Consider the following 25,407-nt stretch of genomic DNA (forward strand, 5'->3'; position numbering starts at 1 on the left):
TCCATATACAATATTAAATTATTTTAATCCCTTCACTGAATCAGATGCCCTCATTTTTAATGCATCAAGATGGGTATACCATTGAAGGCTACTCGCGAACTACATCCCCAGGTATCTGTAATCAGTTACTTTTTCCAGCATCTTTGTGCCCAGATACCAGGAGAACTTTGTTTTACTTCTTCCAAAACACAGGATTTTGGAATTTTCCATGTTCACAACTAATCTTTTAGTTTGGCCGTATTCTTTAAACATGTTTAATTTACTTTGCAGACCAATCTCAGTCTGATCCATTATTACCAGATCATCTGCGTATAATAGACAGGAGATATGATTTCCGCCTAGTTTTCGGCTGGCCCCTATAACCTTTCTTAATATTAAGGGCAGGTCTGCTATAAACAGGGAAAAAAGCAAGGGGGCAAGTACGCACCACTGTCTTAGCCCATTACACATCTGGATCCTCTTTAACAACCCACCGTTCTCATCCAGGATTATCTGGGCCCAATTTTTAGTATGCAGGGCTTCGATCAGGGCCAATAAATCATTTTGAATTTTATACCCTATCAGGGTTGACCACAACTTCTTCCTGTTCACTAGATCGAAAGCTGTGCGGAAGTCCACAAAGCAGCAGAACAAATTACCCCTCTGCTCAATCAACTTCCGCGCAATGGACCAGAGGGCAAAACAGCGATCAATCGTCGAATATCCCTCTTTAAACCCTCCCTGTTCTGGGGGCACTATCTGTTTTTCCTCTGTCCAGTCCTTGAGTAGTCCCAAGATTCCTTTAGCAAATACTTTTTCACCTATGTCCAGGAGATTTATGAAACTGTAGTTTTTAGGGGAATTTACATCACCTTTTTTATGTATAGGTCTTACAATTGCCCCTTAACAAATATCTGGCATGAACCCTGTATTAAGAATCCCCTGGAACATATTCGAAAAGAATTCTGACCACCACTCTGGGTTAGTTTTTATAATCACAGCCGGCAGGTTATCTGGACCAGTGGCTCGAGTTAGGTTTAACCTGGATATTATACTTCTAATGTGGCTGGGAGAGAAGCGCGCTTTTACTTCTTCCCTTACACCTGGCCATGCAATGGTATTTATTTCCTCTGTCCTTGGTCACTTCCCATAAATTTCCTCCAGGTGATCCACCCACTTATCTGCCGGCACCGGGCACTGTAAAGACCCTAGTACTCTACCAGTGCTCTCTTGTACTAGTTTCCAGAAGCCTTTCACATTTCTTTCCTCAATTACCTCAAATAACTTCACCCAGAATCTGTCCTTATAAGTTCTTTTTTTTATCTTTAATAATTGTTTTATATGTTGTCCTTAATTCCTGAAGGCTCAGTAACAGATCGTCATTGTGTCTTCCCCTTAGGCTTCTTTCCTTTTGCCTAATGCTGGCTTTTACTTTGCGACAATCCTCGTCAAACCAAGGCTTATTATTAGTAAGTAGTTTTTCCTTACTTACAGACCCAGGTTTACCACATTTAATTTTTATCCTGAGACATTCTACCAATTGTCTTATTATATCTTCAAACCAGGTAATATCCTCCTCTGGTGTCAATTTTTCAAATATGAATGTCAGCTGGACTTCACTTCGTTTTTTAATATGTTCTTCTGTGATACGAGTTGTAAGTCGCTTAGGGTATTCTACCTGTACTTGTATGGCTCTTTGTCTCCGGGGGGCCCTTTTTGCATATAATTTCATAAGTAATGTGTAATGATCACTACCTTCCACCCCTGCTACTTCAAATAGTTTAACTAATTCAAAGATCCAAGCCTGTAAGAACATATAATCTATAGGACACATTTGCTGCCCTGTTGTAAATGTACGCTTAGCAGGTCTATCCACATCCTTTCTTCCATTTACACACACCTGTCCTAGAGAACCCAACAATTGTACAGGTGCCACATCTTGGGGTGAAATATCACTACTGGGGAACATAGCGGTCACTATATTGTAGGCACTTAACAAATCTCTTGACCATGAATCTGTTTTTAAGAGGTTTAGTCTGATTAAAATCACCCAAAATCAAAAGCACATCGCTCGAGTAGGTATCACAAAGGCCCTCCAAATCCTTTTTTAAACTTTCCAGGTATACATTATAATCATTTCCTTTTCCCTTCTGGATATGCACGCGGACGATAGATATACTTTCATAGCATGGGTTGTTATTCAATGTCAGCACTCTACTACCTAGCACCCACTTACATTTAAGTTCAAGGGATTCTATTTTCCTAGCAATCTTTGTATAAACTAGCGTCAGTTGACCCCCCCGATGGTCTGCCAGATGTGTTATTTCTTGCTGCCTTTACTTGATAGGTGAATCCTTCTGTTATTAGGGTTTCATCGCACAGCCAAGTCCCCTGTAAACACGTGCTGTCCGTATTCTTTAGAATCTTTTTAAAGCTTTCCTGGAGCACTATTCTTTTATAACCATTAACATTCCAGGACAATATAGACAGGCTGTGCGACGACCCCAACTCCTAGTCAATATCACTCAGGTGCCCCTTTTCTTCACATTCCATATATGCAAGCTCTCTATATCTATTCCAGACCAGCACATAGTCATCCCACCCTAGATCCTTAGGGGCTATTGAGATTTCAAGATTATCCTTTTTACCCCATCCAGAGTGGATCACTCTTATTTGCCGAGCACCCAACCCAGCATGGTTCCTGAGAATTGATTTCCCCTGTTTATCTGTCGGCATTTCCTCTCTTTTTATTATTCTAATGCCTTCTTTTAACATCTCATGTCCAGCTTTTTCTAATGTTATTTTTACTTAAGCAGAGTGAAGTAGATCCTTTGTTACCTCTTCCCCTTTGGTGTTTATTAAAAACCTACTTCTTTAAGGTCTTCAGAGCTGACGTATAGTAGGCTAGGGCATGTAGAAAATGAAGAGAGGAGTTGGGAGCGATCTAGGGGGGTTTAATTTCCGAACTCTTTCCCCCCCCCCTTTACCCTGTCCTATAGGCTCCAAAAAGAGCCAATGGTTCTCGTCACTTTGAAAGAGAAAGTATGACAGATGCGCAGGGGCTTTAGACCTGCATCCTGGTAGTTCAGAATGGTGTAGTGTTGTGCCGGTCTTAAGGGGGAATGGGAAAGGAGAGTAGGACTGCTTTCCCAAGGCTGATCCACACCACTTAGAAAAGAAAGCAAAGATACCAATTTTTCTGTCAACTTGTGAAAAGATTTTAATTCACATTTCAGGGGAGTCTGTGTGTGGTTCATCAAAGAAATTTGGGCGACACTCTAGCAAAATGGAGAGTGATATATCAATGCACATTGATTAGTTGCATTGGCAAGTTGGGAAAGGGAGAGAGACTGGTAGAGCACACTGGTGTTCTGGTCTGGAAAGCCAAGTCTCTATTTAACCAAAATGGCACTAAACTGTCCTTCACAAGGACAGAGATTCAGCATTTTAACATAAATCCCAATCAGAACAAATGCTTCAAGGCCCAGGTACGGTACAGGAATCCCAGATACTGAGCAAACCTTTAGTCTAGTCGCTTATTTTGCACAAAACTTGATCTGCTGCATTAAAGTACAATACAAATTCTACAAGTAGCAGCATAACCTCCTCGCTTGTTGGGATATGTCTCAATCGAGACCAATGGGTGAATGATTGCTCAATTAGATGAGAGGGTTAATGACAGCAAATTAGCAAGAATCAGTAAAATATCAAGAGGTAAAACATTATTGCCCGACATCAAGGGTAACAGGATACTCCTCTCTCAAAAGTACAAATTAAATTAGTATGTGGTTGGTCTGGGAGAAGTATCACTCCTTAACCTGCTAGAAATTCACATTAAACCGTTTCTTTCCCACCAGCCCTTCTTTTTCCTCGTCTGCTGATCTCCTTTTTGAGGTCTAGTAGCCAACTTGACTATATATTCCTTTGTACCTCCTAACTGATATATTATGTTCACTCTCCTTCTGCACATACCTTCACAATGACTTGTTTTAAATGAGAAGCATTTACAAATAATGGTGCTTGGTAATTTCAGTAAATGTAATGCCCAAGATGTCCAGCATTCGAACAATTTGCAGTACGTTGTATTGCATCCCCTGCACCCTCCATACAAAGCAAATATCTATTCATTCTCAATTTTTAAAATGGGACAAAATGGAACCCTAAAAGTGAGGAGTCATCTTGAAGACAGTAGTGCGTGTTAAAACACATTAAATTGCTTGAGATTTACAAATTCCTTGTGAAATTATTTCATCAATATTTGTGGAAGTGAAGTTCTGAGCACAGACCCGCAGTAAGCCAGAGCGAATATTCACTGTAGAATGCCCTAGAAATCAAAATGTAGTTAAGTCTACTTATTTCGGTCATGCCACATAAGGTGAACCACAGCAGCTTCTAACCTTTCATTAGTTGCAAATTATTGATAATATTCAAGTGCAGTAGACTACGTACCTGATAAATGTTAAATGAACACCAAGCGATCGATGCGTCCCTGAACAATCGATGCACAAGAATACACCATAGGTGATACTAGCCCAACTAGGATTCTTGGCTCCGCAGTCGAAGCATGCCTAGAAAACAAAAATGCCATCAGCATTTTCAGCTGGAGTCTGCACCGACTTTCTGAAATGAAATTAATCTCTACATATATAGCGCATACATTGTCCAAGCTTTCAGCACCCTAAAAAATCGTACCCCACGGCATCATGCTAAATGTCTGTTAGTGGACAGAAGTGTAGGTAGTGATACAAGTGGATTCAGCACTTTTCTGTAAACCATACCGAGCCCATTAGAATCCATTTTCAATCCTCGTTGAAAAGGATTTGTGGGGCGCATCGAGGATCCAGTGTGGCACACATCTCAATATCTATATGTACGTCACAGCAATGTTGATGATCAGGCAGTGGAGGCTGGAATTACAGGTGTGCACAGATAATTCCCATATCAACCTTAAACTAGAAGAGACCTGTAAGCCCATCCAACCTAACCGAATTCCAGGATCGCATATACTACTGTATTAAGGAACATTACACCTGCCTGAATTTCCTTAAACCAGAGCTTAGTAAATACATTAAACTATAGTGCTCACATAAGCCCTCACGGCCCAGTACGTTGCAAAGGGACTGCTCCACTGGAAGGCACCAAGATCAGGCATAATGCACTGGACCAAAGCGGTCTCTCAACCCCATATTGTGCTGCTATATTACTCAGCTGTATCACCTTAATCTCGAAAATGAGTCTGTACATATTTTGTGTGTTACAAAAGCACTAATTGCAGCAGATCAGAGATGGACTAAAACTTGGCAACATCTATACCAAATTAAGGTTTGATAAATAAAATGTCATATATGCATTCTGTCGCCTAATGTAAGTACTGCAAACTTTATCCCCGAGTTTCACAAATTAATTTTGTAATACTATTTCAGCAATCTTAATTCACATGATACTGTAAAATTAGGGCGCAGCGAGAGGTCAACACAAGTATCCTTGTTCTGTAAACTACATAAAATTCACAGGAACAAGCAAGATATTCAGAAGGATTGTCTAGGAAACATGAAATTATTTTGTAAATTAAAACTGAGATTTAGCCTTTCCCCACATTCAGGTTATGAAGTTACCTTTGGACTTTGATGCGGAGTGTGAAGAAAATAAAAGTGCGTCTTGACGAAATGAACAACAATTTCCTTGAATACTAATCAGCTTGTGACGAAGCAAAATCAAATTGTCCTGCTGGCCCAAGGGGAGGAGCTAATGTGCCTGTTTCCAAAGGAGAGGAAGGAAGCTTATCCACGGTGTCCCAGGGAGGGGGCTGACCTCCTGCGTGAAGAAGCTGGGTTTAAGACTGCCGATACAAGTTCTTACATCTAGCGAGCCACTAGAAAATAACATTCCGGTTGCAGACAAAACAGCAGCCAAACCCTCCCCTTAGCAAACCAGTTCAGCCGAAGGCTTTTTAGAGTACACATTTCATCACAAAGTGCCACTAGGTGGCACTATTGGGTAATTTATGTAGCCTACATTTTCACTGAAAAAAGCAAACAGAAGCACTTACTTTAATGGTCACAACATAGAATTAATTATTGGTCAATTAATTGGCTTTCGGAAAACAAAGATGGCTTGATAACGGCTCGCAAAGCTGATGAAGGAAGTGCCAAAAGGACACTGAATTATGATGATGATTACAGAGTGGAAGGGAACAGCCCGCTCTTGTGCAGTTTGAGGTTAAGTGCACGATCTCTGGGGAAGTTCAGGATTGAAACCACTTGAGTGGCATGAGTGCTTCTAACAAATGGGCAGCCAAGTCCTCGTAAGGAAATGTTCTGTTGCCCAACCCGTCTTAGCGAGACGAAGAGCCTGGTTCTTCGCCTTGCATGTGTTAACATTGAGAAAGTCGATATCAATATGAAGAACGATACTTTCATGTATAAAAAGCATTTGCAATGCAATAGGTCTCGCATTGGTTGGAGTTTATGTTATTGGCATTGTAAATGACAATGCCTCTTATTTATGTTTTAAAAAACCAAATCATAAAAGGCATTGTCATTTACAATGTCAGTAGCTCAAACTTGCGTAAATCCGAGACCTATTGCATTGCAGATGCTTTTTTAAATATATGTTTGGGAGGGCTTGCTGCTGAGTGTTGAAGGAAGGGTGTAAGGGGGAGAGAGCCTTAGAGAGGTCAAGATTGAGAATGGTATTATGTGTGACACTCCCTTGGTTTCTCTCCTCTTACACAACTGCTCCATAGGATCATCTTACTGGGAAGTACAAATGTTGGTGGGGAATGCACAAAATAAAATTATCATATCATCAGAGACAACTCGAGTTTAGCCACCATTAAAAATACCAGGCTTAAAATTAAAACCTGTATCCATTATATGTGCTAATCCTACTTTTTTTTACAGAGTAAAATCTTCAATCGCTTGTTTTGTGTTACTCCGTTACGAGGTTCCCTGTGTTTGACAGGCTAAATGGTACTTACTTTTATATACCCTGATGTGCAAGTGGCCATAATGGTACTGCAACCAGACGAATGTGTCTTACCAGTGGTAAATTCCTGCTTCTTTTGAAAATCACAGTCACATCCACACTTGTGAGGTTATCTCGAATATCTGTATGGGTCTGGCCCTCCTGAACCTACGCTGAGCACCTTCACCACGGCTACAATGTTTGCTCTTACAGTTAGTACCTTGGCTTCAAAGCCCCACACAAACGACGAGTTACTTCTCCCACTTCCTTACAATCATAGGTATTGTACATGGCAGCGACTGGCTCACTGAAATTAAAGCGCCCTCTGACCATAGGAAATATTCAGGATCTGTGTGCAGGGATATCCATTTCAGCTTGGAGTAGACCAAGCTAATGGGTGGGAAATAAGAGAAATCTGTCAGGAGGGAGGGAAACTTTATAGAAAAGAAAAAGAAAACACACAACACCCCCTCTCTACGCCCCAGCCCTGTAGTAAAGACTGGGCACAATGAAGCGATTCTTCTTTTCATGCAGTTTTCTCCTCCACTAATCTCGCCATTCAGCAGTTTAGCTAGCTTGCAAATTCAAGTTGAATGCTGCCTTCCACCCTGCCCCCCCCACCAACCTACACCCCCTTACACTCGGTCAAAAAACAAACAAAAAAAATCGCTATTCACCGATGGACACCTTCTTCAGTGACGAGCAGTTCGGCTTTTTAGAAGAAAATGTTTCTCACAGCGGTACGGATAGCTCAGGGAGCTAAAGCGCATGCTGCTGCAATCTGGTTGTGACGCCGTATCTACGCAAAGAAGGACAGAAGGACTCGCTTATTTGCTGTTCCTTCTGAGTATGACACAACGGTCAACATTTTTTAGGGAAACCCAGTTCATATTTGTTGGCCAGCAGGTCTGAGGCAGCAGTTCGCAGTCACTTTCCGACAGACACTTCTGTTCATTGGTGCTGTGTTGTAGTTTCGGAAGGGGTGAAGGACACTGTGCCAACACCTCATGCCTTTCTGTCGACCCTAGGCCACATCCTTGCACCCTAAAGTCTGTTCTAAACTTTCATGAGGGGACAGCTGGCAAACCTGTCTTTTCTAATTTTGTAAAAAAAAAAAGCGAAACTATAAAAACTTTTTTACAAAAGGCTCTGGGTAGGTATGGCAACTTTTTCATGGGGGCTAGCGTCGCAAATATACAAACTGTTTTTGTGTTTGTTTACGCATATACAACGATAATCTGAAATACTGCACTTGGAGGCTGTTTTTCACTCCATGTACTGTTTGTTGCGTCAGCAGGTGAAGATCAACCGGTATTGGACCTGGGGCCCTGGGCACACTAGAGAAGTACTAGCAATGCAATTAGTAGTAACGGACCCCTCACGTTGCAAAGAAACCACTGCAGTGAGAGCACAAACCCACTGAGCTATCTTTTCATCACTGATGCAGTTACAAAATGGAATGAAACTATCTTTAATGTTGGGAAAGTTTCCCCTTCTTTGCCCAAAGTAAAGCAACAATTGAGGGTGTACAGGCAGACCGAGGAGAACAGTGGATTGCCCCCTACTCCAGATTTTAGTTTGCCTCTTTCTTGGTTAATTTGAAGAGAACAGGGTTATCAAGAGCCAGTGTAAGTGGGCACTATAATACAGGCTTGGTGTTTTACTAGACCTCCCTTTTTCGAAGCACTGCGATCCTTAAATGATATAGCGCCACATACCCTGGAATAGCGCCAAGAAGTGTGTGTTATTCCTCCCTCTGCCCCAATTATACAACTTACCAACATCGAAGTATGCAATGTACGTAAAAAGAAAAAAACTGCTTTCAACTTATCCACGATCACAGGCCGTATACACCACCACGCGCCATAAATAAACTCCCACTGTGCTCTACATACATTCCTCAGTCCCTGGCACACACAGTCCTTCCCACATCCCTGCATGCTCAGTCGCTGACCCTCAGAGAAAGTGTTGCTTGCTCATTCGCTGGGTTTGAGAGAGTGAGTACCACTACCTTCCACAGCCCTGCTTGCTCAGTCGCCATTCTACAGCGCGCCCGGACAGCCAATGTGCACTCTTAGGGCTTGTCTTCTCTGGCCATCTCAGCGCGTCCGACACTGCTCTTTAGGCCGCTCCATCTGCAGTGCGCGAGGGAGGGCAGTGAACGTGGGCCATGCGCGCGCTGGGTTGAAACGTCACAAGCCGTACGCGCTCAAAAACTACACACAAGGGAGAGGCAGATGCGGTTGTAGAGATTGTGGAGCTGCTGGCTGCCAACAGAGCAACAACTAAGGTAAGGGCCCAACCAGGAGCCTGCGGGGATGAGATAAGGGAAGGGTTTTTAAAAGCGGTAGACGTGCAAGGTGGGGTAGGTTTGATTGCAATTGACATGCAAACTTTTATTAAAAAAACACACAAGTCTGTTTGTTTTTTAGCCTGCAAGTTAATCTAACGCAGTGAGGATGGACAGGAGATGTGCACACCGCATGGCTGTACGTGCGTGTGCACCTGCTCCAATCGCCACTGCGCGTGCCCATCTCCTGTTGCCCTTCAGAGGCAAGTCGGCAACAATAAGTCTCGCTGGCGATAGCGCTTCGCGCTGCATCGCCAGGTGCGAGACCTAAAAACGAAAATCGCATCTTTATTAAGGAATTTACCCCTTATGAGCTCCATGTCAACCCCTACATTGTCAGGCAGGCTCCGAGACCTAGGCCTGAGGTCACTGATTGACAAGTCACAGGTGAGGCGGCACGTAGCCGGCCGACAAACACACAAATAGGAAATCCCCGATCAATCCCACAGATTAGTGCAGCGATACCACAATGGTCCAGAAAGATTGACCCCAATAAAGCACACATGGCCAGAGGGGGTATGCACGCTCCAAAAACACCATAAAAATCAGATGCCACATAAGTTAGGAACATACACCCAATCAGGACCCAGCACACATAGTACACGCAGTCCTCATGCGTGCCCCATGAGGGACATCTGGACAAGTTAACCACTGGCCACATTGTGTTCACGCAAGATTGAGGCCCATGTAGATTCCCCATCAAAGAAGTTGATTTATGACTCCAAAGGCTTCTTTACCATACAAGGATGCCCGGGACATTTATGGTATTCAATAAATTGTATATAAACGCATCTCAGATTGATTGCAAATTGAGATAGTCTTGAGACCATATTCCTGGAACTGTTCTCTCGGCTGCATTGTTTAATAAAACCAACTGTCCTTGTTTTGCCAAACGTTTCTTTTTTCTTGCTTTTTTAAGGCACTTCATGTTCAAGCAACACATGCACTGTGTTGGTCAATGCCAGCCGGAATTTGTATACGGGTGTTTTGCGTCCATTAACACCTTGGCTGCTATGGGGTTTTCCCGCTGTGCGCTGGAAAGTGACATTTTCCATTGTTCATGACAAGGTAAGCTCGTCAAACGCACAGCGCAGGTAACACCCATGACGAGCTGACCTTATCATGAGCATGGAAGGGGTTAAAGGCAAAACAAATTGAGTGTGGCTTTAGTCTTGAAACAAGGCTAATTTTTAACTAAAATTGCTTCAAACATTGCAATCCGACATAATTCGCAGTGCAAACATGGTAAACATACTACACTCCCTCTAAAAGTAGGATCACATTTTAATTATTTTGTTAGACCTCTATGGAAGACTCCCACGCTCCCTGGCTCCAGTGGTATCGTTACTCCCTCCATTAACCTCTGACCATCTATGTGCTTGTAATTGAATTGCGCATTTGCATTAGCGCTTGTGATTGTGCATTTACTTTAGCGGTTGTGATTTCCTCTTCAGTCTGCTTACTCTGTGCCACGCATAACGCTACAGCGTTTCAGGTATTTAGCAGCATAGTATCGTTTTTTGCCATATAATCAGAGCGACGGAACGGAGCTGCGCTCTATCTATTAACATAGAAGCTACCTGTTTAAATGCGCTTGTGAACTTTTTCAGTGCCCCAGCCTCACTCGACTTTTTACCTCCTCCATCTTGTTTGTTGTTGTCTCCCTGAGTCCTTCCTCCTCGCAACGCTCCCGCCTCCCTGCTGCCCCTCCCACGCCCCTCCCCCCATCAAGGCGCTTAAATGAAAGATGTGCCCACGCGCAGCGTCCACGCGCTACGGCCACGCCGAAGGTGCGCCAAAGGTAAGCGCGTCTATGCCCGTCCGCGCCTGGACCGCGCCCAGCGCCAGAGCCCCTGGTCCTCGTAAAGTCCACCCCTCCCGCATTACTTACGCTGCCACCACCCTCCTAGCCCTCAACCCCGGCCGCTCCCTCAACTGCGTCCAAGCTGCTCCTGGACACACCCATGGACCCTTTTCCTGCTACTCCTGCAAGTTCGACGGCACCAAGAACAACTCCTCATCTACGAACTCACAACAGATATCCGATCCCAACCACCTACAATGCATCCTGCTCAACACCCGCTCGGTCCACAGACACGCCATTGACCTCTGGAATCTACTCGACACCATCTCTCCGGACGTCGCCTTCCTAACAGAAACATGGATGAATGCCTCTTCAGCCCCAGACATCACCATCGCCATCCCGGAAGCCTATAAGATCATTCGCAAGGACCGTACCGGCCACATAGGAGGAGGCATCGCTATCGTCCATAAGAAATCCATCCGCATCTCAACCAGCTCAGACGTCAATCTCGCCAACTCTGAACACCTTCACTTCCAGATCCACATCGACCCCAAGACCACACTTAGAGGCACCCTCCTTTACAGGCCACCTGGACCCCGCGCACAATTTAGTGAAGACATCACGGACTTCATCACTCCACACGCGCTCCCCTCCGAGGACTACATCCTTTTGGGAGACCTCAACTTTCACCTTGAAAAGAACAACGACCGCAACACCACCACCCTTTTGGACAACCTCGCAAACCTCAGACTTAAACAACTTGTCACTACCCCCACCCACATCGCAGGTCACACACTCGACCCTATCTTCACCTCCAGCAAGCATGTTTCCTTCAACCACACCACAGCTCTCCTTTGGACTGACCACAGCTGCGTTCACTTCACCTACAACAAGCCCACATCCAACAACCACCCTCAACCCACCCTGCAAAGAAACTGGAACAAAATCACCATCAACCAGATCTCCTCATCGCTTCTTCAAAAGCCCCCCGCCCATTCCTCAAACCCAGACCAAGCAGCCACCAACCTCACCCAATGGTTATCCAACAGCGCCGACATCCTAGCACCACTGAAAAAACGACAAATCAAACTAGGCAGCAAAAAGGCCTCCTGGTTCAACGAGGACCTTAAGAAATCGAAGAAACTCTGTCGCTCCCTCGAGAAGGCCTGGAAAAAAAACCCAACCACCAGCACCAAGGACGCCTTCAAAAACGCCACCCGCATACACCACCAACTAATCCGAAATGCCAAGAAAGCAGCCTTCAAAGACCGTCTAGATAACAACGCCCATAACAGCAAGGAATTATTCAACATCGTCAAGGAATTTACCAACCCCTCAGCCAACTCCAACGACATCACCCCCTCTCAAGCCCTCTGCGACTCCCTAGCCTCATTCTTCCACAACAAAATTGCAGACATCCACAACAGCTTCGACAACCAACCCTGAGACCAACCCACCCAATCCCCTGCAGGACCCCCACCCCCCCTGATCATCCTCAATGACTGGAAGCCAATCTCCACTGAGGACACCGTCCGTCTGATGAACTCTATCCACTCAGGATCCCCCACTGACCCTTGCCCTCACCACATCTTTAACAAAGCAGACTCCATTATTGCACCGCACCTCCGAGACGTCATCAACTGCTCCCTCAACTCCGCAACCTTCCCGGAAAGCTGGAAACATGCCGAACTCAGCGCCCTCCTGAAGAAACCCACAGCGGACCCCACCGAACTCAAAAACTATCGCCCTATCTCACTCCTTCCATTCCCGGCCAAAGTCATCGAGAAAGCTGTCAACAACCAGCTCGCCGCATTCCCCGAAACCAACAAATCCCTCGACCCCTCACAGTCCGGCTTCCGAGCCAAGCACAGCACCGAAACCGCCCTCATCGCAGCAACAGACGACATCCGAACTCTACTGGACAATGGAGACACAGTCGCCCTCATCCTCCTTGACCTCTCCGCAGCCTTCGACACGGTCTGTCATAGCACCCTTTTACAACACCTCAGAAACATCGGAATCCAAGGAAGAGCACTGGAATGGATCACCTCGTTCCTCTCCGGAAGAACCCAGAGAGTCCGCCTTCCACCATTCAAGTCAGAGGCCACTGAAGTCATCTGCGGCGAACCTCAAGGGTCCTCACTCAGTCCTACCCTCTTCAACGTTTACATGAGCCCCCTCGCGGCCATCGCGCGCCAACATAACCTCAACATCATCTCCTACACCGACGACACTCAACTGATCCTATCACTCACCAGAGACCCTAACACGGCCAAAACCAACCTACACGAAGGAATGAAAGAAGTAGCCGAATGGATGAAGCACAGCCGTCTGAAACTGAACTCTGACAAAACAGAAGTCCTCATCTTAGGTACCTCCCCCTCCGCCTGGGACGACTCTTGGTGGCCAGAGGCCCTTGGAAAAGCACCCACCCCGACGGACCACGCAAGGAACCTGGGCGTCATCCTGGATTCCTCACTCTCGATGAACAGACAAGTCAACGCCGTTTCTTCATCCTGCTTCAACATTCTTCGCATGCTCAAAAAAACATTTCGCTGGATCCCTACCGAAACTAGAAAAACAGTCACCCACGCTCTGGTCACGAGCCGTCTGGACTACGGAAACACCCTCTACGCCGGCACCACCGCGAAACTCCAGAAAAAACTACAACGCATCCAGAACGCCTCAGCCAGGCTCATATTAGACATCCCGCGTAAAGAACACATCTCTGATCACCTGAAAAACCTCCACTGGCTCCCCGTCAATAAAAGGATCACTTTCCGGCTCCTAACCCACGCACACAAAGCACTCTACGAAATCGGACCCGAATGCCTCAACACAAGACTATCCTTCTACACCCCCTCCCGCCAGCTACGATCCTCCAACCAAGCCCTTGCCACTGTACCTCGCATCAACAAAACCACCATGGGAGGTAGATCCTTCTCCTACCTAGCAGCTAAAACTTGGAACTTACTTCCCACTCACCTTCGCCTCACTCAGAACCACCTAGCATTCAGAAAGCAACTCAAAACGTGGATATTCGACAAGTAACTCCCTACCCTTCTTCAAGCGCCTTGAGACCCTCTGGGTATGTAGCGCGCTATACAAATCTTTTTGACTTGACTTGACTTGACCAGCGTGTATCCAGCAGACAAAATCAAATAAAACTTTTTTGGGTTTATAAAATAATAAACCATTACAGTATCACATCAAACAACATCACATCATTCGATAAAACGTGGTCAAGATACTTATGCTCATATTACACCACATAGAAATAAAATGTCCTATTGTTATTGATATAATAACGAAGTATCTACTAATAAATATGAAGCAACATGCACAGTGTAAAAACGTATATAAAATATTTGTAAAATAATTAAGAGATTCCCGTGATCTCTTTAACACAATAATTTTCAATGTCCTCGGCTAAAGACCGATTTAAAATTGCAGCACCAACGCAACTCTGTTTTCTACATGGGTCAAAGATTTCCTCAGACGTAGCACATTAATAAAAATTTTTGCTACACAAGGACATACTGTGGTATCATTTAAATCTAGAAGATTCTGAAATGCCTCCAGATAGCTATATAGGCTTTCATTTAAAAACTGATTTTAAATATTGCCTCCTAAGCACAATATAAAATCCGCAAAAAAGTGCTACCTGTTGGGTTGATTGTTCAGACATGTTATTAATAGGACATTTACAAGTTAACAGGTCACAGCCACCATTCTTCGGGAATGCAACAGGATGATGAATTATGAGGAAACGAAAAAGAGTTAAAAGATGTTCGAAATGGGGTCTCTGTTTGGCAGTGGTTTGCACACTGTGAAAGCAGGGACCCGCACTATAGTCAGGGTTAATTAGACCCTCAGAATAACTTGTGCTCACCCCCTTGGTAGCTTGGCAAGAGCAGTCAGCAGTCAGGCTTATTCTCAGAGGAAATTAGTAAAGTACTGGTACACAGTAGCACACTAAAAATACCACAAAGGTACTCCACACCAGTTTAGAATAGCCAATATTTATCTGAATAAAAATAGACCAGAATGACAAAACTCAAACATACACATGTCAAGTTACGAAATTTCAAAGATTAAATGCAGTTATAGTGCTTAGAAACACACTAGCTCTAACGGGGTTCTATAACGACATGCTTGACAAAGTTGAACCTCAAAGTTCGAGGCCGACAGCGAAGGAGAGAGGGCCAGTTATAGAGTCATACAGACCCCAGTTACAGTACTTTGGAAACAATGAAAAAGCAAAGATTTTGCGAAGTGCCAGGGAGGTGAGGCATCGCTGAAGCCAGTTTGGAGTTTGTTACTTACTGTTGGCACGACGGTGCTTGGGACGGCGCGATGCACAATGAAGGTGAGTCACTGAAACAAGTGAGGTGTCAGTTCCTGGAGGCAGCGTGCAGTCGTTAAGGCTGTGACACCCGGGAAGTTTCAAGGCACAGGGGAGGTGATGTGGGGTTCGTGATGTGCGGTTGGCGGCGAGGCGTAAGTTACGCTAGATGTGTGGGGGTCAATCAAGTGCCAAGGGTCACGCCATGAGATGTCAATTACGCAGTGTCAATGTCACGACACAGGGCCACCAGGGCAGCAACTAAGTGAGGCACCACAGATATCAGTGAGGCAGTATGCAGGACCCTCTGTTTGGAGGTTCTTCGGAGGCACTGCAGAGGAGTGGGGGCCTACATTGCAAGTCACTGCCATTGCATGGAGGTGTGACTACTGCTCCGGTGCAGGCAGCGGTGCTGTATCGTATAGCAGCGCCGGCTCCGAAGTCACACTCAAAGTAAATGTGTTGATCTTCTCAGCACATAAAACTCACTTGTAAGGGTCCAAAACTGGAACTGGCACCACTTGGCACATAGGGCTCTCAGCAGAGGAGGCCAGATACTGCAGGTGAAGCCTTTGATGGCCCGGTGACGTCCAACAGGAGGAAAGCTCAACTTAAGTCTTTGGAGAAACTTGTATGTAGAGAGCTAACTCCAGTCCTCTCACTTCCAGAACAGAAGCAGTAAGCAGCAGGCCAGCACAATAAAGCAAGCAGCAACGTAGCAGCTCCTCCTGTCAGCAACACAGCTCTTCTTCCTGGCAAAATGTCCTCAATCCAGAAGTGTTCAAAGTATATGATGTCAGAGGTCCAGTACTTACACTTAATTTGGCCACTGACGTATGGAGACTTAAAAGAAAACGTCTTTGTAGTGCAAAAGATCTGTCCTTCATTGCCCTGTCTCCAGACACATTACATGGGGATTGGCAATTCTTTGTGAGGGGACAAGCACAGTCTTATTTCGGTGCATGTGACATCTCCTCCCACATCTGTAGCTTGGGAATGACCATCAGCCTGGTGTGTGTGCGAGAGTTTTCAGCCAGTTTTAGATTTGCAATTCACAAAATGTATTTTTTTTTTTGCAAACCTACTTCTTTTTTAACAAATAGGTTCAATGTGCATTTTTCAAGAATTGCATTTCTTAGAGGATCAACTGCATTCTTACAAAATCATCTTTTAAAATTATACTTGGAAGTTATCAATTCACAGGTTATTTTTTTCCAAGGTGAACTGTTTTTGAGAGAAATGGTTGTTAATCACAGTTTGCAGTGAAGCAATCAATTTGGGACCCAAATTCACGGCATTCAATTTTGAGAAAATTACAATGTTCAGCTCTCTGTGACAGTAATAGGAGCTTGCACATATAAAAACTTTCCATTCAAAATGAAAATTAAATTTTCACCTCTAGGAGGAGGCAAGCTGGCGACCAAGATGGCCGCTTAGGCTCCCGGCTCCGTAGACCTTATCCTGCCACAAGATCCTGCTATTTATCCTGCACCTATGCAACGCCCCCGATGAGTCGAAACGATGCCTGATCGTCTGATCCCGAGTGATCCACCAGCTCCGAGGACGGAAAAACGTCACCATTAAGATTACGGCCTACATCAGCTTTGGAGCCGGGCCTAGAGTAAGGGAGCAGCCGGCTACTAGTTGAACAACATCGGCCATGGGAGTCCGGGAGGGACCGGTCAACCGGTATGGAAGTGGAGTTTTGCCCGATTCTAGCGGTGAACATCCAAACTGATTAGCGGCAAAAGTGGAACAATATAATAACACGGCGGCTGCAATTGGAGTGCCCTAAATGACGGAGCCCGGAGTGTGAATGGCTCGGACATCGTCTGAATCTCGGTCCAATGGATGCGGGCGTAACCCGGAAGGCTACCCTGAAGTATCCCAGCAAATCAATGGGTTAATATGTGGGTCGTAACTTTACAACAGAGCGGGGTCTACATCTACAGACACGGGGTAAAGATCGCGAACAAGGTGAATGAAATGGCGCCCAATACCGACCTATGTACAATTCAGACCCGCTCCTCCGAAGTGACCGGAAAAGACCAAACGGACGAATTGGGATGATGTATCCGGTCTAAGAGGTCTCCGAAAAAGGAAACGACTGTCACTATCGAGGGAGAAGAATTGGTGCTGGTCAGGGTTGAACCGACGCTTGGAGCTGTCATGGCGGCTATTGGTGGTCTACATTCTTCCCTGGGCTGGAGAGCCCAAGCCCTGGAAAATAAACTGGTCGCTGTTACGTTTGAACTGGGGCTAATGAGAAAGGCCTTCGTTCGATTGAATGACAAAATGAGAGCCATGACACCCACAACGGCCAAACTAACCAATGACGTAAACCCCATGAAACGGGAGGTGCGGGAGTTTCTGGACTACAAGCTAGCTAATGTCCGAGCACTGGGAGTCCCGGACGAGTCAGTGTGTCCAATATCAGCTCTGATTGTGGACAAACTGCTCCGTGCTATTCTTCTGACGGCTCATGCGGGGACTCAAATGTGGTTCGACAATGCGGCCCTTTCTTCTTCCCGGATTCTATACAACTGGACCGGAAACAATGCCAGGGGTTCTTGTCGGTGCGGATGGAACTCAGAGACAATGGGATTGAATATGCTCAGTGGTTCCCGGCTCGCTTCCATGTGCAACTAGACGAAAACTTTTGGTCCTTTGAATCTCTTGAGATGGCGGCAGTTCGGCTAGGAAGCATCCATGCACCTGATCAGACAAGCCAATGCTGCCCGCCTGTACTGTGGTCTCCGGTGGCGCTGGGGAGTGTAAAGTTTGATTGGATTTGAGAACGCGGGCACAGTTACAGTCAAGCCAGTCAGACGCTTAGGTGTGAAAGCACTGGTCTGGAGGAGTTGTACATGCGAGGTCTGCAAGTCGTGAGGTTGCAGTCGCTCCCTAAGGCCTTAGGCGGTTGACAACGGAAGTGACGGTGAGAAAGGGGTACTGGATACACTACAGCATCATTGGCCGCATAGTGTGATATCTGGTGTTGACCGGAGCTGGGTCGGATTAGCCCGTAATCAATACTTGAGTCAAGGTAATCACGCCAGCCCAAGATAAACTTTGACAAGAAATCTAGTAAAAATGCGAACAGTGAAGCTAGCAAGCAGGAATAGCAGGGAGACAGCGCCACGGACCAACCTCCCGCCGATGATATCAGGGAAATGTTCAAAGATCTAAAGACTAGTCTGCAAGGGATAGACTCTAAGATGGACTCCCTGGCAGAAAGGATGGACAGAATTACGCAACGTGTCGAGAAACAAGAAGGCCACAGTGGCGGCTGGTGACATTTCAAAGTGGTGGGGCGTAAATGTTTAGGATGAGTCCCCTGTGCCGCGCAAGTGTAGAAAATGTGCCCAATTGTCATAAGGGCGAGTTGCCCCCACCCCGGGCATTATTTTTTTTAAAAGAGTGGGCAAATGTGCCTTTTCAAGCAAGTTTGATAAAGCAAGAAGGTTAATAAAGGAATTATAGTTAGGCCATCATTAGGACACAAGAGAAAATAAGCCTGTAACACGGTTGTCCACGGTCGTATCATAAGGTAGAATACAAAAAAACATTTAACTAAGTATTACAGAAATATATCAGGACAGCTATTACTTTATGACTGTTAAAACCATGATCCTGATGTCCAACCATCAGCTCACTGAGCCATCATTTCAGTCACCACACTAACTGTATATTGTTTTGTCTATACTTTAGGCAAGAATGTAATTGGATGCAGCACAAGTCAAAATTCTGAAGCAAAATAGTACAACATTAACAAAAGTAAAAATGATGAATGGTGTGTTGATAAGGCATGCAGATGCAGAAGGAAAGTTTTGCTTCATGAGCAATCTTTCAGCTTCTCTTATGCGCTCTTTAAAACATTGGCTTTCTAAATGTTCATTCATTTAATTTAATAAAAGTAGAAATGCTTAACACTAGGAAATCCACAAAGGGAAGGGGGGCTGATGGGTCTGCTCCTATACCAGGTATGAGCAGGGATAAAGGAGACATTCAACCACGAATATGAGTATGAGCAAGAGAAACGCAGTAGATACTAATTCTGTGTTTCAACCTTACAAATGATTGATGCTGCAATCTTTCTATTTCAGGGCTGTCAGCATATTTAGAGCAAAGTTTCATCGCACATTAATTAATACAATCACATCCTGGAAAGATTAAGCTACTTTTTGTAAATAAATTTAGTAACACTGTTAAACTCAGAAATCAACATGAAATGATGTGTGTTTTTTTCTTGACCGGTCCCCTTTTCTTACCAATAATGACACTGGTGACCACAAAACAAAGCACAAAACGAACGTTTCTCGAACATATAAGCTTGCTGCTTCTTGCTTGGCTGCTGATTGTTCACTCCCACGTAGGAAGCTTTTGATTCGAAAGATTCAAAGACTCTTTCACCCTGCCTGGCCTCCTAAACGTGATCAGTGACAGTGTGCACTAGTAAAGGATTGTGGCCACTAATTACAAGGAACTGAGGAGAAATGGACTTGTTTCATGTTGCATCTGCAACGCGCGTCAGGCTCTGAATAATTGCCAGAATCACCTTTGTTAGTTAAAGCACTGCAGTCCCCATCATTAATCAAAGAGACCAGGCCATTATAGCATTAAATTATCAGTCAGTCAGTGATCATCACATGTGTGTACAATAATACGAGGGCCGGTCAGAGGGCACGGGTCACAGCTGGGGCCCCCACCCGACTCTTACTTGTTTTGATGTTTTCCAAGCCAACGATTACGAACAACAACAGATTATTAGCCACGACCACGAGCAGTAGACTGAAGCAGCAGGCACAAAGAAAGTGAAACGCGAGCACTGCAGTGCACCAGGGCACATTACCTGACTGCAAACCTTCCCTGTCCAGAGAACATTACTAGGAATTGTGGTGGCCGAAATGTGCAACCCAAGACCTGTTTACAGCAATACCTTTAATGGCCTGGTGTCTGACAAGAACTGATCGCCGGCTGCACAGCACAATGGATGGTCTTTCTGTAGGGTCCACTGTGAGGCCGCATGTCCATTTCTGGCAGCTAACAAAGGCCATTTGTGCATTCTTAGCTGTGTGTTCCAGGCAGGTTGAAAGTGCTCTGCAGGAGAACAGGTAAGTGTGTGGGGGTGTTTGTCGATTGAGCAGCAGGCATTGTAATGTAGGGATCGGGAGCAGGAAAGGACAATGTGACAGATCGTTTGTGGCCGGGCAGTTTAGGGGAGCAGATGAGGTGAAGTGCATGTGGGGGAGGTCGGAGATGCAGTGAGTGGGGAACAGGAAAAGCAATATGCGTATGCTGGAACGGCAGAAGCCTGATTTCGGATGGCCGGAATGCGGGTGATGACCAGGGAAGAGGACCTTTATGGGAACTCGCGCAGCCCAGACTGTAACTTCAGCCAGAGCCGCTGCTCTCAACCTAGCCCGTGGTGGGAAGCAGGAGCAGCCAAGGCGGCCCTGGGAATCTACCGCCTGCAGCAACGCTGAGAGTGTGGCATCCATCCTGCCAGCTCGGGACACTACCATCAGTGCAGGGACTCTAATGCCAGCAGCCTGCACTGATTTTCTGTTTAGCCAGAGTTTTCCGTTTTTCAGCAGTCAATCATGCAATATTATCGAAGTCTCAGCAGTCATCATAGGTTCCTAATAAAACTAGGCCTGATCTTGTCTCTCTGTGTCCGATCCATAATCGGAGTTTAATAACATCATGAGCCGAGCGATGCGTGAAGCGCAGCAGGAGTGCGCTGCGCAGCGCACCGGCTTGAGTGTAAAATGTAAAGGCCGCTGATCGGCAGCCGGGCAGCAGAAATAAAAGATTTGATATCAGTGACTGTTGCAGAAATTAATTTAACCAATTTTCTTTAAGTCTGAGACGGCTGCTTTCACCACTGTTCACGAGCAAGCACACACAGCGGCAGTCACAAAAAACAACACAACATACATGCATGTGAGTTCAGTTACAGTCGCACTCGCACACATAGGCACACGCACATGGGTTCAAGCAGTCACCAACATTACTACATACACATACTAGGTCAGTCATGCAATCATTATCACACACCGCATATGCAAAGACTAGTAGAGACACACACGACACACCACGCACACTGACGCACTTCTGTACTGGATTGTTGTACTGTAAAAAAACGTACTTTTTATGAGGTGACGTGACACTCGACAGACTCGACTCGCTGACTGTATGGAGACTGCAGCTGGCACGCACGAGGGTACATGACAGAGTAGTATACTACACACTCTCCTCGTGACTCTCTTACTCCTCGTCATGTGCTGTTGAGGCACGCCAGGCGCGGTGACGTGCTTACAGCAGCATGGGAAAATGGCCAATCACCACTTCATGGCTTGACATAAGCCACATGTGATTGGCCATTACAGTGCAGCACTTAGGAAACATCCACCACCCACGCGCGGCACCACAGTGTTGAAGTCTCCACGGTGTCTCAGCCAATCCTGGCGCAGCATTACCAGTGCCACTGCGCCAGGATTGGCTAAAGAGCACGGTCAATACTGCCCATTTTGAGACCCGGGGGAGCCGGGTCCCTGCCTGTTTGCGTGCTGTGGGGGAGGAGGAGGAGGGAAGGTACTACTGGGTGTGCACATGCGTGGGCCAGTCAAAAAAATGGCTAGCCCAAAATGCGCACACACTCACAGACAGTGCCTGCTGCGTTGCCTATGGCTGCGCTGTCACTCATTGCCGAAGCCCCGCCCCCACTGCCTTCCGCGATTCCGATTCTGTCAGGCTTGTCCCGCTGGCTCTCTCTGTCGCAAACTGCCGAGTGCGCTTAGTGAAGCGGATAATTTATTTTTGAAGCCTAGTAGTAATTAGTATTTACTTCCTGCAGCGTGCGGTCGTCCATGGCTAGTGGGGCAACGCCCCAACGCCCCTAATGGACGCACCGCCACTGGAAGGCCGTATGAGTGTTCTAGAGACAAGGGTCACGGAAACAGAAGAAGGTCAAACCGACATGGACAAGAAATTGAGAGGTATGAATGGAGTACTGCAGCTAATAAGGCCAAAGAACGAGGATTTGAAAGAACGCTCGAAGAGGAACAACGTACGCATAACGGGGATTGCAGAATCGACGGACATCCAAAATATGGAAAAGTACGTTGAGGAGATGAGACTTTTTGGGACTAACCTCTCCGCTATGTTTCTGATTGAACTGGCACATCGCTCATTGGGTCCCAGGCCGAGACCAGGCGCGCCTGCGAGACCGGTCATTGCAAGAGTCCTCAATTACAGGGACACGGACACGATCCTTACTCGCAAGGGAGAAAGGTGATATACAATACAAGGGCAATCATATATCTTTGTACCCGGATTTCATACTACAAGTACAAGCTGACCGCAGAGAATTCATCCCTGCGAAAAAAATATTCCAACAGATCGGGACAAGTACGCCTTAATCTATCCTGCCAAGCTGAGGGTTCAAGGTCACGGAAAGCCCACCTTTTTTACAGATGCTAAAGCTGCTCTTGCGTATGCAAAACAAATGGCGAAAGAGCACAAACAGCTGGGTGCGGTAAACGACTCACAGACCTATAAAAACATGAGCGACAATGACTGAGGATCCGGGTCCTATACGATGGACTCACAGATAAGTGCACCCCAAGTGTAAACTGTACAGTTAATGGCCCTCTCTTCGCTGTCAGGGGCGGTCTATGGGTAGCGAGGCAGAAGTGCCTGTGTCTTTAGAGTTGAATGTTTGACAAGTTCTGAGGGGTTGTAACTAGGTAAAATATTTGTAAGGTATCCTGGACGGTGGTCATGAGTAGTAGTCTCGGCCACCCTACCTAAAGAGTGGGGGTGATTTGCCAGCAACCTCGTGCTACCCTATGGGATGATTCCCTTCTGTTTGAAACTAGGGTCTGAATGTTACTGGTTAATGGGGGAGAGGGAGGTAGGCTCACAGCCTGATTGGGGGGTTGGTGGGAGAGAGGGGAGAGGGATTCGTTTTGCTTGTTGTATTGTAATGTAATGTAATGTAAAATATATTTATAAAGCGCACGGACACCAAACGGTTTCATGGCGCTAAACGAAACGAGTATGCAAGAGTGAGAGACAAAGTGCAAGTGTTAATCATAGGCTTGACGGAACAAATGAGTTTTTAACGTTTTCCTGAAGATGAGTAGCAGGAAATAGATCTGAGTTTGTGTGGAAAAGAATTCCATAGTTTAGGTGCCAAAAATGAAAACCTAAGGCCACCATGTTTTTTCCGTTTAAAGGAGGGAACAGAAAGAAGGTTGTGATGTAAAGAACGGAGGTTACGAGATGGAACATAACGGTAAATCTTAGATGCAATAAACGCAGGGCCCTGGCCCATTAATGACTTAAAGGTGGTGCAGCCAAGTTTGAAAGTACAGCGTTGTGCCACCGGAAGCCGATTGAGCCTTTTCAACAAGGGGGAGACATGTTGGTGTTTAGGTTGATGGAAAATGAGTCTCGCCGCTTGATTCTGAACCAGTTGTAGTTGGCGAAGCTGGTAGGCTGGAATACCAGCGTAAAGAGCATTGGCATAGTCGAGGCGGGAGGCGACTAATGCCATGATGACTAATATTAGGGCCTCATTGGTCAGGAACCTGCAGATTTTCCGGATTCTCCGAAGGTGAAAAAAACATGATGAGGTGACTGCATTGATCTGAGATTTTAAAGAGAGATCCTTACTGATGATAACCCCTAGACCAGGGGTCTCCAAACCGGTCCTGGAGGGCCGGATCCATGCCAGATTTTTAAAATAACTACATGTATCTCAATGGGGATATCCAAAAAATCTGGCATGGATCCGGCCCTCCAAACCGGTCCTGGAGACCCCTGCCCTAGACTCTTCACGGAGTCGGCAGGGGAGGGAGCGGAACCCCAGGAGGGTGGCCAGAAATTGGGGTTCCATGGATTAAGAGACCCTCCGGTTAGAACAAGCTCCGTTTTGTCTGGGTTAAGTTTCAATTGGCTTTGGCGCACCTAATCGGCAATAAGAGTCATAGTATACTGAAAGTCAGCGATGGATGTGGGAGAGGAATCAAGATTAAAAACCATTTGAATATCATCAGCATAATTGAGGATAGTGGCTGGGCTATTACGTAGGGATCGAATCAGGGGTTGCATGTACAAGTTAAAAAGGAGTGGTGATAAGGCAGACCCCTGTGGGACCCCACAGGTTAATTTCCTTGGGGTGGCTGAGAAGTTGGATAGATGAACGGCCTGGGAGCGATGAGATAAGAAGATTCTAATCCACTCCAGAGCCATACCCCGGATGCCGGCGCCGTTGACACGGTCGATCAGAAGATCATGATCGACCGTGTCAAAAGCAGCCAATAAATCCAGAAGCACAAGCGCCTGGGTGATGTTATTATCGGCTCCCCTCCTAAGCTCGTCTATCACAGCCACAATAACAGCCTCAGTGGAGTGCACCGGCCCGAAACCCGCCTGCTGGGGGTCCAAAAATTCGGAAGACTCAATAAATGAACTGAGAAAGTTAGTTACATGCACCTCCAAGATTTTGCTGAGGAATGGGAGCAAGGAAATAGGGCAAAAATTACTCAACACCAGGGGATCGGCGTTGGTTTTTTTTAGGATGGTACCACTGGCGCATTTAAAGGTAACAGGGACAATACCGGTAATCAGGGAGTTGTTAAGAAATGAAAGTGGGGGATCGGGACAGGCCCGGAAGGCTTCTTTTAAAATCTGGGGAGGACAGCAGTCATATGGAGAGCCTGAACCTACTCTGTTCAAAAGGGTCAAGAATTCTGCCCTAGAGATCAGGGGAATATGATCTAGCACCAATGGATTTTTACAGATGTTATGGGGACCGGGGATGGAATAGAGGAGAGAATATTGTTTTTAATAGTAATGATTTTGTCAATGAAGAAAGCGTTCAACGAGTCGCACAAAGTCTGGGAGGGGACCGGTTTGACCAGCACCCTGTCTGGTTGAGTGAGCTCGTTAACG

At 45.9% G+C, this 25,407-nt stretch overlaps 1 protein-coding gene across 6 annotated transcripts in view; it reads right to left on the reverse strand.

Annotated features, from left to right (window-relative positions):
• The window catches only part of ARFGAP3 (ARF GTPase activating protein 3), a 520,570-nt gene that overhangs the window by 380,814 nt on the left and 114,349 nt on the right, over positions 1-25,407 (reverse strand). For all 6 annotated transcript variants that reach the window (XM_086922080.1, XM_086922097.1, XM_086922107.1 and 3 more), the window contains exon 2: positions 4,429-4,547. In XM_086922080.1, the coding sequence (XP_086778206.1) occupies positions 4,429-4,547 (119 nt within the window). The remainder of the gene's footprint in view (positions 1-4,428; positions 4,548-25,407) is intronic.

The sequence above is a fragment of the Lissotriton vulgaris genome, chromosome 1_1, assembly GCF_964263255.1.
Source record: "Lissotriton vulgaris chromosome 1_1, aLisVul1.2, whole genome shotgun sequence".
Classification (NCBI taxonomy): Eukaryota; Metazoa; Chordata; class Amphibia; order Caudata; family Salamandridae; genus Lissotriton; species Lissotriton vulgaris.